This window comes from Balaenoptera physalus, assembly GCF_965194825.1.
Source record: "Balaenoptera physalus genome assembly, chromosome: 10".
Lineage (NCBI taxonomy): Eukaryota > Metazoa > Chordata > Mammalia > Artiodactyla > Balaenopteridae > Balaenoptera > Balaenoptera physalus.
In genome coordinates, this window is record NC_138889.1 from 61,326,184 (window position 1) to 61,344,309 (window position 18,126).

General features: G+C 42.1%; 2 protein-coding genes across 4 annotated transcripts in view; one reads left to right on the plus strand and one right to left on the minus strand.

Annotated features, from left to right (window-relative positions):
- UCP3 (uncoupling protein 3) overlaps positions 1 to 18,126 on the plus strand; it is a 29,935-nt gene that overhangs the window by 11,284 nt on the left and 525 nt on the right. For 2 of the 3 annotated variants that reach the window (XM_082411324.1, XM_082411323.1), the window contains exon 7: positions 11,987 to 12,018. In XM_082411324.1, coding sequence (XP_082267450.1) covers positions 11,987 to 12,014 — 28 coding nt within the window. In that variant the 3' untranslated portion in view covers positions 12,015 to 12,018. Of the gene's footprint in view, positions 1 to 1,603; positions 2,798 to 11,986; positions 12,019 to 18,126 lie in introns of those variants that run through there. The other variant, XM_082411322.1, reaches the window with a different exon arrangement.
- The window catches only part of DNAJB13 (DnaJ heat shock protein family (Hsp40) member B13), a 47,937-nt gene continuing 39,237 nt past the window's right edge, over positions 9,427 to 18,126 (minus strand). The window contains exon 13 of the mRNA XM_082411315.1: positions 9,427 to 9,642. The gene's annotated coding sequence lies outside the window, so the exon portion shown is untranslated. The remainder of the gene's footprint in view (positions 9,643 to 18,126) is intronic.

An 18,126-nucleotide genomic window follows, 5' to 3' on the forward strand; every position in this document is an offset into this window, starting at 1 on the left:
AAAAGATCTGTGTGTAAGTGGACCCTCACGGTTCAAACCTGTGTTGTTCAAGGGTCAACTGTATACATCTTCCACATCCCAGAGTCCCCAGCACCAAGGCAGCACTCTATAGTGTAGTTATCAACAATCATCATGACTGCTAAGTCCCTAAGTATGAGGCCTTTTGCTAAGCACTTCACAAATATTATCTCACCCCCATGAACTGGGCCGTGTTCTCCACAATTACTGGGGAAGAGACTGAGACTCAGAAAGGTCATGGAACTTGTCCCAGCTCACAAAGTTTGAACGGCAGAGCCACGGCTCAAACCCTGACCATCAGATACCACCCACATTGTCCGTCCCACGCTAAGCTCTTTGCTTGGCCCTCTTACCTCCACCACTGAAGATAGTCTTCTGGCGCCCAGCGTTAGATTGGGCCCAACAAGCAACCACGTTCTCGACCCTGGGATGACGTCACAAAACTGAGTTCCAGCTGACAGTTCTTTGCCTGTAAGTGCCTCCATCATTTCACTCTTCAGCTGTGGCCACTTGTCTCGGTTTGTACTTTCACTTGGCAAACATTCACTGAGCATCTTGCGGGTGCTGGGCCCTGTGCTGTGCTTCCTTTGAAGAGCAGCCAACCAGTAAGGGACATTTATTGAGGATTTACTAATACCGAGCCCGGTGCTATGTGCTGTACCTTAACTCATTTAATCCTCTCGACAACTCTTTGCGGTAGGTGGTGTTGTCCTCATGTTACAAGTAAGTAAGCCGAGGCTGAGAAAGATTAAGTTCAAGAAGCTGGTCCAGCTAGGATGTGAATCCAGGTCTAACGCCAGAGTGCACATTCGTTGTCCCCGTGCTATACGCCCTGTGAGGGGCCCAGGCTGAGGGTTCAGGAGAGGCCTTGGTGGGAGGTTCTGGTGCCCAAGCTGAGTCCCACGGAGCCAAGAGCGAACAGCCCAGCAAGGAGAGAAGGAGATATTCCAAGCAGAAGGAGCAACATGGACAAAGCTGTGGGAGGAAGCGTCTGGCAGGAGCTGAGGACCAGGAGGGGATTAGCAGAGAGAGAGGCTGAAGAAGAGCGGGGGCCGGGCCGCTCCCCGAGCCTGTGAAGCACAGCCGAGGTGGGGCTCTCGCCCGGCCGCGCTACCTGCCGCAGCACTGGCAGGCTCTCCGCAGAGTAGCTAAATTTGGTGTCACGTTGTTTTCGCCCTGGAGGGCCTCCAGCTGGAGGCTGGGGTCTCCGCAGGGGTGGCCACTCAGCTTGTAAATGAGCCCAGAAACACCCAGCAGCAGAGTGGAGTCAGGTGGTTTTAACTGAGCTACTTAACCTCGGTTTCTGAAGAGAAAAAACTGGCAACAATCATAGCTACCTGATAGAACTGTGAGAATTAACTGCCTGACACAGTAACACGGCTCAAAATGTTAGTTTTCTTTCCTTTCCCAGCTCCAGCTTCTGCCTAAATTCCTTCAGCAGAGAAGAAAATGACTGAACAATCTCAGAAAATGCTCGTGACGAACAGAAGGCTGGTCCTGTGGCACCAGCGCCGAGGGGGGAGCACATAGATCCATGCGGGACTCAAGTCCACCCACCTGACCATGTGGTTGTTTCTCTCATCAGATTTACACCCTCCTTTTTGCGTCTGGGAGCCTGGAATGTGGTGATGTTCGTCACCTACGAGCAACTGAAACGGGCCTTGATGAAAGTCCAGATGCTACGGGAATCTCCGTTTTGACTAAGACAAGGCCACTTGGTACTTAACTAGGACAAAACCAGTTAAGGATGGAATAAAGCAGCGGGTCCACACACACAAGGACGTAGACCCACACATGTTTACAAAACTGTTTACTTGCTGCTGACTCAAGAAATAGAAGAGGAGGAAGGACTGTGGTCTTCAGTGCTTTGTCTTAAGAATACCTTTGTTTTGCACTGACAAAATGGAAAATAAATTACATTAATTTGTGAAACCCATCAGGTTGGATGCCTAACATTTAGGCAAGGAAAAACAGATCCATTTGGATAAAACGGAAGTTTGCAAACTTACGTCCCCTGAAAAATCTGATTAGACGATGAATTATAAACAGGAAAGGGACAGGAGTGGCATGCGATTCACTTGGAAATCAGCTAAGGAGTCTAGAGGGGCACCGCCAGAGCAACACAAAGCTTTTGACTGCAGCCTTCGGTTAGCCATGCATCATCAGCTGTATTTGTAGCGTGCCTGCTGTGTAAAACCCACTGGGATTCCAGGAAACGTGAGAAGAAAAGGAGAAAACCTAGAACCTGTGTCAAAGGAGCACTGCTGAGCCAGTGTGAGGCTTAGACCCATAAATGTTTGCTGATGACACTGGAGAATCAAGAGGGCAGCCTCAGTCTTCTTTCCTGTAAAATGAGAGTAATAATCCCTTTCCTCCTACCTCACTTGGGGTGCTTATGAGGATCAAGTGAGAAGCTGGGCAAGAAAGTACATTATAAAAGCAAAAGCTCTGTACAAATGTAAATATAAGGACCATGCCTTGGGAAAGATTTTGTCAGTCAGTGAGGAAGTGCCAGGGAAGAAGTTTTTGAAAGTCACAGTGGTCTAGAGGTGAGACCAAAGGAACCAGGGGTTCGGGGGCCAGGGGTGACAGAGAATGATGTGCAGCTGCGGGAGCCCCCCACTCCCTGCTGGACTGTGAGGCACCTTGAAGGGTGTGGAGTTTTGGGACAAAGAGATAAATACTGGGCTGAGAGCCTAAAGTACCAGGACTCAGAATTTTTGGAAAATTACTATGACTCAATAAAGGAATTCACACCTTGAGTGTGGGAATGAGAATAGCCACTTTTCTGCCTTCTCTTTCTTGAATGGAATCACCCTTTCTCACTTCAGCCTTCCTGTGTCAGCGCTGGGCCACACCTGGCCCACACACATACACTGCCTTCTGCCCTTCTGCAGGCTGGTTGCTCTGTCGTTTAGGGGTTCGGCTCCTCCATCTGTAAAAGGCAGGCTTGAACCAGATAACCTCCTTCTGAACTTAACTGGCCGTATCTCACATTGATAACTGGGACCCAGAATGCCAGACTTTCTGCTTCTTAGCAGCCTGTGTGGCTCTGATGACAGAACTGGGTTCAAACCACACACACACACACACACACACACACACACAACTATTAGCAACCTAACCATGGGGAATCCTTGCACCGCAGAGTCCTACAGAGAAGTGGGAATGACAATCCTCACTTTGCAGGAGGTGCTCAGTGATGTCATCCTTCCTTCCCTACTCTGACTCCTCTGCACCCTGGGGAAAAACGAACATCCACTTTCCAAAATCAGCACTTTCCTAAATCTAAATCATAATTTTAGAGCATCTACATATACGAAGTGGAAAGTCCAAGCAAAAGCAAAAAAATAAAAATTATTTTGATTTAATGTCTGGTTCGGCTTTCAAATAAAAGCTATATTTAAAACTTTCTCTTTCTTTTGACTTGACGGCATGTGCAAATCATTTTTAAACACTTGGTCTTGATTTGTAAGTTCCTAGAGGCCAAGCACTATGCTTTCCATGAGTTTCTATGTAGCAATATTAACCCATCATCTATCCAGAGTATACTATTCAGATGATGCTGCTGAAAGAGAGGGGATAAATGCTTCCGAGAGATATTTTGATTGAGATCAGAAGCCTAGTGACCTCCAACTTCAGGCTTTTGGGAGAGGGAAAACAAGATTGGTGGGAGGTCTTCTGAGGTTTTTCTGGGCAAAATACTAGATCTCTTTCCCCACTTCTTAAAGGCAGAGGTTGAACCAAATGACCTAAGACTAAAGTTCTGTGATTCTAAGAACTAAGAGCTTCCTCCAAGCCACAGGCATTCCCTTCCTAGTCCTGCCTCCCAATTTCTGCCACCAGGAAGCCAGGGATGCAAACTCCTGAGGTCAGATCACCAGCTGAGGCCAATACCCATTCCCTCACCGCACCCTCACAGACACCTACCTCCATCAAGTCATTCAAAATGTTACTGAACCAAACTTGAATCCTCTCGCCCACACACAGTAAAGCTGATCTACTGACACTGGGTTGTGGTGAAGGAAAGTATAGCACTTATTGCAGGGCACCAAGCAAGGAGTTCAGGAAAGCTAGTACTCAAAACATGCGAACTCCCTAATGGTTTTTGTTTTGTTTTGTTTGTTTTTGGCTGGGTAGAGTCTTAGTTGTGACACGCTGGATCTTTCGTCGCAGCACACAGGCTTCTCTCTAGTTGTGGTGCACGGGCTTGTCTTTAGTTGTGGCACACAGGCTCGGTAGTTGCAGTGCATGGGCTCTCTAGCTGCAGCACGCGGGCTTAGTTTCCCTGTGGCATGTGGGATCTTAGTTCCCCGACCAAGGATCGAACCCGCATCCCCTGCATTAGAAGGCGGACTCTTAACCACCAGGGACCACTAGGGAAGTCCCCCCACCACCACCAGGTATTGAACCAGTGCCCCCTGCAGTGGAAGCACAGAGTCTTACCCACTAGACCACCAGGGAAGTCCCAGCAAAGCATTTTTAAAGGCAAAGTGAGAGAGGGGCATCCCAGGGTCTGTGAACAGCTTGTGCACAATTCTCTGATTGGTTGATGGTGAGGTAACAGGACGATGTCACAGGGGTAACATTATCAATCCTTAGGCGCCAGTAGGTCTGGGGACTATGGGCTCATCATCATCAAGTAGTTAATTTCTTCCATTTGGTGGGAGTTTTAACAACTGTAAAACTACTCAGGAAATGTGCATCAGATACGATTATCTAGGTACTTCACGGAGGAGCTAAAGCAGAGACTATAGGAGAGGGGTCTGTCCCAGGAAGGCCCCATAGGGTCCCGCTGGGTTATAGAAAGAAATCTGCTTTTTCACAAACTCTTCTAGTATATCAGGAAAAATGAGATAGTTTGACCCCTGACTCAGTCACATTGGTGACATAGTGGATTATTGACTTCACAGAAATCTTGTTAGTAAAAGTAATATTTTTAAAGGAATATTTTATTCAGGAGGAATGAATGTTAAGTAAGGAAATATAATTATACCTCTATAGATGAGTTAATTTGTGTCGGGACACTCTGAAAACTACAGAGCGCTATACAAACCAAAGTATTCATTGTGCATACATCGTTAGCCACACATTGTACAAGGTGCTGAGGTGAACGAGGCCCGTCCTGCCTTCAGGGAGTTCACTGGGGTGGTGGATGGTGGGGCAGGAGAGACAACGATATAGTGTGATGAGAGCCACTGTACGGAAATGCACAAGGCACTCGAGAGCAGAAACCCAGATGAAGGACACCTGACCTGGTTTAGGGCCCAGGAAGCTTCTTTGCAGAGGACACCTAAAGGACAAATAGGAGTTATCCTAGCAAAAGAGGGGAAAGTCATTCTAGGTAGAGGGAATGGCTTGTACAAAGGCCTAGAAAGAAGCAAGAACAAGGGGCATTCAAGTATTGCCAGCTATCAGCATGGCTAGGTTGCAGACTAAAGGGAAGCAGTGAGAGAGATGGGGATAAAGAGGAAAACAGGGGCCCTGAAAGGCTGGAGAAGCCACATATTATGGACTGAATATTTGTGCCCCCAAAATTCATATGTTGAAGCCCCAACACCCAATGTGATGGTATTTGGAGTGTGGGCCTTTGAGAGGTAATTAGGTTTAGATGAGGTCATGAGGGTAGCACCCCCATGATGGGATTAGCGTCCTTATAAGAAGAGGAAGAAAGACCAGAGTGCTCTCTCTCCACCGTGTGAGGACACAGTGAGAAGCCTGTCTGCATGTCAGGAAGAAGGCCCCCACCAGGGTACCTAATGGATGGGCACCTTGATCTTACTTCCCAGCTTCCAGACCTTAATGAGAAATAAACTCCTGTTGCTAAAGCCACCAGGTCTGTGATATATTGTTATGGCAGCCTGAGCTAAGACACCACATTAAGGAGTCTGGAGTATTCTGAGGGTAATGTGGAGCCACTGAAGTGTTTTAAATAGGGATGACTGACTGCAGTGCAGAGAATGAATCAGTGGAGTGGACTCTGGTCATAGGAAGATGAAGCTGTTGTCATAACCCAGACAAGAGTATTGGAAGTGGGAGTTGAGTGAATAGAATAGTAATAAAATCAATAGAAGATTCCATCTGGAAGGAGTAGTGAGAAAAAAGGACAGTGCTCACATGTTCTAAGTAACTTAGAAATACCCTCAGTAATAGTCCCAGCAAATCATTTTTTGGCCTCTGAACCAAACCACTTTGGTAGTAGCAGACTCACCATCTCCAGCTCTGCCTAGGAGAGAGTTTTCTGATAATGAATCAAAGGCACAGATCTTGTAGCATTTATTGCTTTGCCGACTTCTGTTATTTGTTAAACATATGCTGGGTCTGACATACATAGGGGACTAAGGTGCCCCTCCGACAGGCTCCCACAACCCTGGTCACACTGTGCCCACCTGTCTGATGGTCACACTAGCCTATAAGTTCCTTGCAGGCATGAACAGGGTATTGTTTACATCTGTATCCCTCGCCCTTAGTAGAGTGCCTGGAATATTGCAAACTTAATGAGTGAATGAATGAATATTTTAATTTTTAAAAATTGTAATAAAAGTCACATAACATAAAATTTACCATCTTAACTATTTTTATGTGTTCAGTGACATTAAGTTCATTTATAATGTCGTGCAATCATCCAACCCGAGAACTCGTTTCATCTTGCAAAACCGAAATTCCATACCCATGAAACAATAACTCCCCATTTCCCTCTCCCAGGAAGCCCCTGGCAACCACCATTATACATTTTGTCTCTCAATTTTACTGTTCTAGGTACCTCATATAAGTGGAATCATATAGAATTTATCTTTTTGCGACTGGCTTATTTCGCTTAGCATAATGTCCTCAAGGTTCATCATATAGCATGTGTCAGAATTTCCTTCTTTTAAAAGGATGAAAAATATTCCATTTTATATATATATATCTGTATGCCACATTTCGCTTATCCATTCCTCCATCAATGGATATACTTAGGTTGTGTTTACCTTTTGGCTATTGTGAATAATGCTGCTATGAACATCGGTGTACAAATATCTCTCCAAGACCCTGCTTTCCATTATTTTGGGTGTATACCCAGAAGTGGAATTGCTGGATCAATTGCTGGATCATTCTGTTTTTCAATTTTTGAGGGACTGCCATACTGTTTTCCATGGCAGCTGTACCACTCTACATTCCCACCAAGAGTGCACAGTGTTCCAATTTCTCCACATCCTCACCAACACTTATTTTCCATTTTAAAAAATAATAACTATCCTAATGAGTGTAAAGTGGTATCTCGTGGTTTTGATTTGCATTTCCCTGATGATTAGTGATATTGAGCATCTTTTCATTTGCTTATTGGCCATCTGTATATCTTCCTTGGAGAAATGTCGATTCAAGTCCTTTGCCCAACTTTGAATTGGGTTTTTGTTGTTGTTTTTGAGTTTTAGTAGTCCTCTATATATTCTGGATATTAACCTCTTATGAGATATGTGATTTGCAAATATTTTCTACCATTCTGTAGGTTGTCTTTTTACTCTGTCGATTGTATCCTTTGATGCACAAAAGTTTTTAATTTTCATGAGCTCCAATTTGTCTCTGTTTTCTTTTTTTTTAATTAATTAATTTATTTTTGGCTGCGTTGGGTCTTCATTGCTGCTCACGGCCTTTCTCTAGTTGTGGCAAGCGGGGGCTACTCTTTGTTGCAGTGCACAGGCTTCTCATTGCGGTGGCTTCTCTTGTTGCAGAGCACAGGCTCTAGGCACACGGGCTTCAGTAGTTGCGGCACGCGGGCTCAGTAGTTGTGGCTCACGGGCTCTAGAGCACAGGCTCAGTAGTTGTGGCGCACGGACTTAGTTGCTCTGTGGCATGTGGGATCTTCCCGGACCAGGGCTCAAACCCATGTTCCCTGCATTGGCAGGTGGATTCTTAACCACCATACCACCAGGGAAGTCCCTGTCTCTGTTTTCTTTTGTTGCCTGTGCCTTCGGCATCACATTTAAGAAATCATTGCCAAATATAATGGTATGAAGCTTTTTATCCTGTGTTTTCTTCTAAGAGTTTTATAGGTTTTTTGGGTTTGTGGGTTTTTTTTGGTCACGAGGCATGAGGAATTTCCCCAACCAGGGATCAAACCCGTGCCCCCTGCATTAGAAGCGCAGAGTCTTAACCACTGGACCACCAGGGAAGTCCATATAGTTCTCTAGATCTTATATTTAGGTGTTTGATCCATTTTGAGTTAATTTGTGTGTATGATGTTAGGTAAGGATCCAAGTTCTCTCTAAAATAAATAAATTTTTAAGAGCTAAAGAAAACCTCTTCCTAAAATAGAGCTTTGCCTTTGAGAGCAAAAAACAATGAATAATCTATTTTGGCAGAGGGGGTGGGGATCTCTTGAGTATTCAAATATACATCTCAATTCATGTCAATGGAATGAGTATGAACCTTGTAACAAAAACCAAAGTTAGAATCCCAGTTCTGATACTTATTAGCTATGTGACATGGGTCAAATTCTTGGTCTCCTTAAGCCCCAGTTTATTTACCTATAAAACATGGGTAATAATTTGACAGAGAGCAAAAATCCACAGCTTTGTCCACTAGAAGTGGTAAACTTTGTAGGAAACAAACTGGATTCCTCATGCATTGTTGGTGGAAATGTAAGATGGTAGAGCCACTTTGGAAATTTTTGAATTTTTTAAAATATTAAATATATATTTACCATCTGATCCAGCCATCCTACTTTTAGGTATTTACCCAAGAGAAATGAAATCATATGTCCACACAAAGATTTGTACATGAATGTCAATAACAGCATTATTCATAATAGCCCCAAACTGGAAATCCAAATGCCCATCAACTGTAATCCAAATGCCCATCAACTGGTGAATACACACAAAATGTTCTATATCACTGTGATGGAATACTACTCAGCAATAAAAAAGGATCAGACTGCTGATTCATGCATCAACATGGATGAACCTCAAAAAACATTATGTTAAGTGAAAGAAGCCAGACACCAAAGACTACATTGCACTTATATGAAAATTTTAGAAAATGCAAAGCTGTAGAGACAGAAAGTAGATCAGTGGTCATCCAGGGCTGAGGTGAGAGAAGGAAATGACTGCAAACAGACACAACACAACTTTTGGGGGTGATGGAAGTGTTTTAAGACTGGATTGTGGTCATTATTGCACAACTGTATAAATTTACTAAGAATTAATTAAATCATACACTTAGCAATGAGTGAATTGTATGGTATTTAAGTTGTACCTCAATAAGGCTATTAAAAGTGCAAAAGGTTATGACAGTTCATGGCAGTACTACTGTAATAGACAAAAATTGGACACAACTGAAATGTCCCATCAACAGTAGAGTGAATACGCTGGATATACTCATACAGTAGAGACTATACAGCAACGATAATTAAAGATCTACAACTTCATGTAACTTGGCTGAATCTCACAAATTTAATGTTGAGTGAAAGACAGAAAATAGTACAATTCCATGTATATGATATTTAAGAACAGGCAAAACAAATATTTGATGTTAAAAATCAGTATAGGGACTTCCCTGGTGGTCCAGTGGCTAAGATTCCACGCTCCCAATGCAGGGGGTCCAGGTTCAATCCCCGGTCAGGGAACTAGATCCCACGTGCTGCATCTAAAAAAAAAAAAAAAAAAAGATCCTGCATGCCACAACTAAAATCTGATGCAGCCAAATAAATAAATAAATATGTTTTAAAAAATCAGTATAGTAGTTATTCTCTGGGAAAATAGTGACTGAGAAGGGACATGAGAGGTTGTTTCTGCGGTGTTAATAATGTTTCTTTTTAAATTTTTTTAGCTTTATTGAAGAATAATTGACAAATAATGTTAATGTTTCTTGATGAGTGCAAATTATATAGAGGCATTCACTATATGAAAGTTTATCAAGCTGTATACTTATGATTTGTGCACTGTTTAATAAGTATGTTATACTTCTATAAAAATTTTACTTAAAAGTGCACTCAGGGCTTCCCTGGTGGCGCAGTGGTTAAGAATCCACTTGCCAATGCAGGGGACCGGGTTCGAGCCCTGGTCGGGGAAGATCCCACATGCCGTGGAGCAACTAAGCCCATGCGCCACAACTACTGAGGCTGCGATCTAGAGCCCTTGAGCCACAACTAATGAAGCCTGCACGCTTAGAGCCCGTGCTCTGCAACAAAGAGTAGCCCCCGCTCGCTGCAACTAGAGAAAGCATGTGCACAGTAACAAAGACACAACTCAGCCACAAATAAATAAAAGAAAATTGAAAAAAAAAAAAAAAAGTGCACTCAACTTGAAGAAAGTACTGGTGATCTCCAAGAAGTGTGTGTGTGTGTGTGTGTGTGTGTGTGTGTGTGTGTGTGTGTCTGTATCTGTGTGTTTGTAGGGATGATGAGAGGTGCTAACCACGTAAAGATCTGAGGAAAAGTGTTCCAGGAAAAGGGAACAAGCAGTCCACAGGTCCTATGGGAAGGAGCTTGGCATGTTCAGAGAACAAAAGAAAGACCTGTGTGGCTGGCGTAAAGTGAATGAAGAGATGAATGTGAGATCATTCATTTATTCATTCATCAGATATGTAAGAGTTGTGCCAGAAGCTGAGACATCAGAGGACAGCCAACTGTTCAGAAAGTTTGGCAGAGAAAGAAAGGAGAAAAAATAGCCACTGTAAAAAGAGTAGGAAAGTCCTGAGGGTATCTTTTAATTTATACACATACACACACACACACACACACACGCACACACACACACACACAGTAGAATAAAGGAAAGACTGAAGATAGGAGGAAAGGTCCTAGAGAAAACAGAAGAGCATACAATAATGGGTACAGGCAGAAGGGATCACTCTGGAAAGGATATGGTAAACCTAGAAATAAAACAGAGTCACATAGGCAAGAATTTTGAAATGGAGAGAAGCAAAATGAAGGCATTCTCCAATCCTTTCATTGAAATTTGAGGAACGGTCACATATGAGAGTAGATTAGTGAACCTGCATAATTATTTACAAGAATGATGATTTTAAAAGCTCTTTTTTCCTTAAAGTATAATTTAATGAAGAAACTGAGATCCTCTGATGCACCCCTGACACTGTTCTCTGCCGTGCTGAGCTGTCTGGAGCCCTCACCATGGGGCAGCCCGGGCATTCTAAAGTGTAAGGCACCAGGCCTCCAGCAGGCTCCCCACCAGCTGTCCCAGGGCCCTCGCACCATGGATAGGAAGTTCCACATCAGGCACAGCCACTCACGGAACAGGCTGCCCACCAACACGTGATAGGGTCTTGGAAATTCACAGAGGAAATATGCAAAGCAGATTGTCCTCTATATACCCACAGTCAGTTATGATACAGAAATATAACTTAAATACGTCAAGAACGATTGAATGCAAATACTTTGAGGAACTATTACAGTCGAGATTATTTCACGCTGTACGTTTACCATTTATTGGGTATTATGCTAAAGGGTCTGAGGATAACACCATTATCATATTATACTGAGATTATAGAGGACATTATGAACAATGAGAAAAGTTATGCTTTAGGAGTTCCCTGGTGGCCTAGTGGTTAGGATTGCGGGCTTTCACTGCTGTGGCCCAGGTTCAGTCCCTGGTCTGGGAACTGAAATCCCACAAGTCACCTGGCGTGGCCAAAAAAAAAAAGGTATGCTTCATTGCCCAATTTTATTAGGGCTGACGGTCTAAGTTTTCTTGGCATAAAAAGATAGCAGTACATTGATATTATGGATCAGTGTAGATCATCAAACTTTTTCTTTTTGAAATTTGAGGAATGGTCACATCTTCTACCAATAAAGCTAGTGGAAACTGCCAAAGAGGCATGGTGAGTGGTATAGGCTGGTCAGATCTCAAAAATGACATAAAGATGTGCATTTTGCCTGAGAAATATACTCAACTCTCACAATATGCTACATAGTTTATACAACAAAGGATTTATTTGAACGTGTCAATATCTGAATTGTATTCTCCTGAAGGTTTTGTAATGAACTGAGTTCAAGATGACTAGGTGAGTACTTTGAAACTTTATATTTCTTTCAATAGATGAGCATACTAATGTTGCAGAGCTTGCAAATGTCCTTGAGATAGACATACCACTGGCTAAGGATGTTTCCATGTATTGCTGTTTGGGCTTTGCTCCTAAGAAGAGACATAAGTAATAAATGTGCAGCAAGTACATTCATCAAGGTGCAATATTCCATCTGCAAAAAGATTTAAAAGTACTTTCCATCCACAAAAGATACTCTTTTTATTCGATATAAGATGGCAATGAAAGGGACTCCCCTGGTGGTCCGGCGGTAAAGAATCCACCTTCCAATGCAGGGGATGTGGGTTCGATCCCTGGTCGGGAAATTAAGATCCCATGTGCCGCAGGGCAACTAGACCCGTGCACCACAACAACTGAGCTCACGCGCTTCAACGAGAGAGCCCACATGCCGCAAACTACAGAGCCCATGTGCCCTGGAGCCCGCGGGCCACAACTGGAGAGAGAAAACCTGCACGCCACAACTAGAGAGAAGCCTGTGCACTGCAACGGAAGATCCCGCGTGTCTCACCAAAGATCCCACGTGCCACAACTAGGACCCGATGCAACCAAAATAAATTAATTAATTAAATTAAATTTAAAAAAAAAAAAGATGGCAAGGAAAGTAGGAGTCCTGAAAAGAAGTTTTGTCAGCTCTGATACTGATAGAAATAGTCAAGATCCAGCTGACACAGCCAGTATAAGCAATTTGGATCTGTCTACAGGACTCACAAAGCATATTGCTTTCCTATTTGACTCAACACTTTCCTTTGTAATGATGAGAGATCTCGTACCAAAAGTTGGCAGACTTTCACATAAGTCTCTGGACAGCTTCCTTACAGAACTAGAAAAGGTTCAAAACACTGATGAAGAAAAAGTGCAGACTGCAGAGATATTTTGATCAGGCACTCACTCTGAGAAACACCATACTGTCTCTGCATCATAATAATGATATAGTCACACAACTACATAGCCAGAACAATCAATTATGGTTTTCTTCTGAATCTCTTAAAAGGTGTGAGAGCCTTGTTGATTCGGACCCTGTGACTCGCAGCAGAGTTCTAAACAAAATTACACATGGCTTGTTTCCATGGCTCTTCTCATTAATGAATACAGCCCATCAGCAATAGTACTCCTCAGAATATTAGACCAGTTATCCAGAAGCCACTGCTCAGAAGTCAGATCCCTATTTCTTTTACTGGCCAAAGGTAGAAGACTTCAAAAACCATCAGATATATTTCAGAGCTAATACTGAGTATTAATAATGTTTTGGAGTCATAAACCTGAAGTAATTCCTACTTCAGATTAGCTCAGATGTTAAATGATGGGATGAGAAAAACCTTTTTCATCTGATTAAAACAGAACTATAAGGAAAGTTTGCTGTATCAATATGGATGTTCATAAAACATTGAAAATATTAAGGAATAAAGTGGGCTTGCAGGGATTTCTGTGAATGTGTCACCATATCTAAGCTTCTAGTCAACGTGTAAACAGAAAACTTGATGATGCTTCTGATGAGAAAGGAGAACCTGATTTACCGTATTTAACTTCTGGCTCAGAGCAAATGAAGAATCCTGTGAAATGGTCACTGAGGAAGCAACAACGGATTCAACAACAAACACAACTCTGATGTTGCCACAACAAAAGTGACTGGCTTTCTCTTAAGCTGTGCTTTGAAATTCCACCATTTAGCTCTGAATTAAATGAGAAGTTTGTAGGAAAACTGCTACATACAACTTTTGCAGAGAAGAAAGCCTTCAAAGACTCTTGACATTCCAGCATAAAATACTCTCAACGTGTCCTTAACTTTGTTCACTCATTCAGGGAAGGTGCTTCAACACTGGATATTCACACTGAGGCCAGCTTTTTCAAGTCCACTTTACCATCTTATGCTGATACGGGAGTTCTACTTCTTGTAAATTAGAGATGCCATCATATCAGAATGGTTTAGAGTATCACCTTCCTCACTTCTCACTGCTAATCTTCATTTGCATTAATTTAGTTACACCATTTGTTATTCACACTTGGTGTCTTTTTTTCTTTCTAAAAGTTAGCTTTATAGTGCCAGTCAAAAAAACTATTCTGCTGGTGCAGTATAACTTACACTTAATGATGTTAAAACTGTGTTGTAGGGCTTCCCTGGTGGCACAGTGGTCAAGAATCCGCCTGCCAATGCAGGAGACACAGGTTCGAGCCCTGGTCCGGGAAGATACCACATGCCGCGGAGCAACTAAGCCCGTGTGCCACAACTACTGAGCCTGCGCTCTAGAGCCCGCGAGCCACAACTACTGAGACCTCGTGCCACAACTACTGAAGCCCGCGCGCCTAGAGCCCATGCTCCACAACAAGAGAAGCCACCGCAATGAGAAACCTGCGCATTGCAACGAAGAGTAGCCCCCGCTCGCCGCAACTAGAGAAAGCCCGCGCGCAGCAGCGAAGACCCAACACAGCCAAAAATAAAATAAATAAAATAAATAAATTAATTAATTAAAAAAAAAAGTGTGTTGTATTGTAGTTTGGCAAACATTTAATTTTGTCTGGAGTCTTGCTCATTATAGCACATCCGAATGCAACGAAGAGCTCCTTTTTTTTTTTTTAATTGATCCCTAGGTTGTTTGTTTCTTTTTAACAAAGAACTTTTTAGCAATCAGCACTGTATTTTTATTTTAAGGCAAATCTACATTTCTGGGGTATTTTTGTTTTGTTTTTATTTTTTGGGGTTTTTTTGGCCACAGCAAGCAGCATGCGGTATCTTAGCTCCCCGACCAGGGATTGAACCCAAGCTCCCAGCAGTGGAAGCATAGAGTCTTTTTTTTTTTTTTTAATTGGGGTATAATTGTTTTACAATGTTGTGTTAGTTTCTACTGTACAGCAAAATGGAGTTTCCTGTGCTATACAGCAGGTTCTCATTAGTTACCTATTTTATACATATTAGTTAGTGTATATATGTCATTCCCAATCTCCCAATTTAGCCCACCCTCCCTTTCCCCCCTTGGTGTCCACATATTTGTTCTCTACATCTGAGTCTCTATTTCTGCCTTGCAAACCAGTTAATCTGTACCATTTTTCTAGATTCCACATATATGCGTTAATATACGGTATTTGTTTTTCTCTTTCTGACTTACTTCACTCTGTATGACAGTCTCCAGGTCCATCCACGTCTCTACAAATGACCCAATTTTGTTCCTTTCTATGGCTGAGTAATATTCCATTATATATACGTACCACATCTTCTTTATCCGTTCATCTGTCGATGGGCATTTAGGTTGCTTCCATGACCTGGCTATTGTAAATAGTGCTACAATGAACACTGAGATGCATGTGTCTTTTTTTCTTTAATTAATTAATTTATTTATTTTATTTATTATTTATCTTTGGCTGCGTTGGGTCTTCATTGCTGCGTGCAGGCTTTCTCTAGTTGTGGCAAGTGGGGGCTACTCTTCCTTGCGGTGCATGGGCTTCTCATTGCAGTGGCTTCTCTTGATGTGGAGCATGGGCTCTAGGCACGTGGGCTTCAGTAGTTGTGGCACTTGGGCTCAGTAGTTGTGGCTCGCGGGCTCTACAGCGCAGGCTCAGTAGTTGTGGCGCACGGGCTTAGTTGCTCCGCAGCATGTGGGATCTTCCCGGACCAGGACTTTAACCTGTGTCCCCTGCACTGGCAGGTGGATTCTTAACCACTGCGCCACCAGGGAAGTCCGCATGTGTCTTTTTGAGTTATGGTTTTCTCTGGGTATATGCCCAGTAGTGGAATTGCTAGGTCATATGCTAATTCTATTTTTAGTTTTTTAAGGAACCTCCATACTGTTCTCCATAGTGGCTGCATCAATTTACATTCCCACCAACAGCGCAAGAGGGTTACCTTTTCTCCACACCCTCTCCAGCATTTATTGTTTGTAGATTTTTTAATGATGTCCATTCTGACCAGTGTGAGGTGATACCTCATTGTACTTTTGATTTGCACTTCTCTAATAATTAGTGATGTTGAGCATCTTTTCATGCATCTCTTGGCCATCTGTATGTCTTCTTTGGAGAAATGTCTATTTAGGTCTTCTGCCCTTTTTTTCTTTTTTTTCCATATATTTATTTATTTATTTATTTTTAGCCGCATCAGGTCTTCGTTGCTGGGTGCGGTCTTTCTCTAGTGGTGGCGAGTGAGGGCTACTCTTCGTTGTGGCGCACGGGCTTCTCATTGTGGTGGCTTCTCTTGTGGCAGAGCACAGGCTCTAGGTGCTTGGGCTTCAGTGGTTGTGGCAAATGAGCTCAGTAGTTGTGGCTCACGGGCTCTAGAGTGCAGGCTCAGTAGTTGTGGCACACCAGCTTAGTTGTTCCGTGGCATGTGGGATCTTTCTGGACCAGGGCTCCAACCCATGTCCCCTGCATTGGCAGGCGGATTCTTAACCACTGCACCACCAGGGAAGTCTTCTTCTGCCCATTTTTTGATTGGGTTGTTTTTTTGATATTGCGCTGCATAAGCTGTTTGTATATTTTGGAGGTTAATCCTTTGTCAGTTGCTTCATTTGCAATTATTTTCTCCCATTCTAAGGGTTGTCTTTTCATCTTGTTTATGGTTTCCTTTGCTGTGCAGAAGCTTGTAAGTTTCATTAGGTCCCATTTGTTTATCTTTGTTTTTATTTCCATTACTCTAGAAGGTGGGTCAAAAAAGATCTTGCTGTGATTTATGTCAAAGAGTGTTCTTCCTATGTTTTCCTCTAAGAGTTTTATAGTGTCCAGTCTTACATTTAGGTCTTTAATCCATTTTGAGTTTACTAGAAGTGCAGAGTCCTAACCACTGGACCGCCAGGGAAGTCCCTACATTTCTTTTTATTAATCTAAGGATAAACTTTATAGGCTTTATGATAACTGGTAACATTTATAAGCAGTCACTGAATATTGTTATGGAGATTTTATGTTACTTTAACAAATCTTATTTAATTTTATATTTTGTTACCTACACTTTTGGGGATAATGGAAAGTGATTTAACTCTCCCTGTGAAAAGACTTCTTGGTATTTAGAATAGAAAGAGTATAAAACAATAAACAACAATTATTGAGAGAAGATATGATGAGACATTAAGAATTCCTATGGAGGGAATTCCCTGGCAGTTCAGGGCTTAGGACTCCGTGCTTTCACTTCTCCCTGATCGGGGAACTAAGATCACACAAGCCGAGCAGCTGCACAGCATGGCCAAAAAAATAAATAAAGTTAAAAAAAAAAAAGAATTCCTGTAGATACCTATAAATTATGTATATCAGCTGAACCTTGTTGAAGGTATGCAAATCAGTACAATTTAACCTTGTTTTATATGTGGAAGTTATGCAAATCAGCAAAATTATGTATTATTTAACCTTGTTTTATAAGGTCTTAATTCAGACTATAAAGTTTCACTGACACTTCACGAGAAATTTTAGAAAACATTCTTTTTTTTTTTTTTAAACCCATTTAGAATTTATTCAGAGTGCAAGAGCAGTCCTTGAAAGGATGTTAACATGGTCTGATTTGCATTTTGTTTTGTTTCTCTCTCTCTTTTTTTTTGGTAGCAGCATTATTGAAATATAATTCACATATCACACAATTCATCCATTTAAAGAGTAAAATTCAATGCTTTTTAGTAAATCAGAGTTGTGCAACTATCACCACAATCAATTTTAGAACATTTTCCTCATCCTCAAAACAACCACACTCCCTTACCTGTTATCTGTCATGCCCAAATCCCCCCATCCTCCCTAGCTCTACTTTCTGTCTCTATAGACTTGCCTATATAAATGGGAACATACACTATGTGGTCTTTTGTGACTGGTTTCTTTCACTTAGCATAATGTTTTCAAGGCTTATCCATATTGTAGCATGTATCAGTACTTCATTCCTTTTTATTGCTTTTTATACTGTTGAATACTATCCCATTGTTTGGGTATACTACATTTTATTTATCCATTCAACAATTGGTGGACATTTGAATTATTTTCCATTTTTGGCAAACATCCTATTTTTAAACAATGTTTATGTGTAGACTTTGTCACTCACTTTGGGTTTTCTTTTCATAGAATCTCTAAGGAAAAATAGAACTTTTCCATTTTGGTAGCAATGGTTGCTGC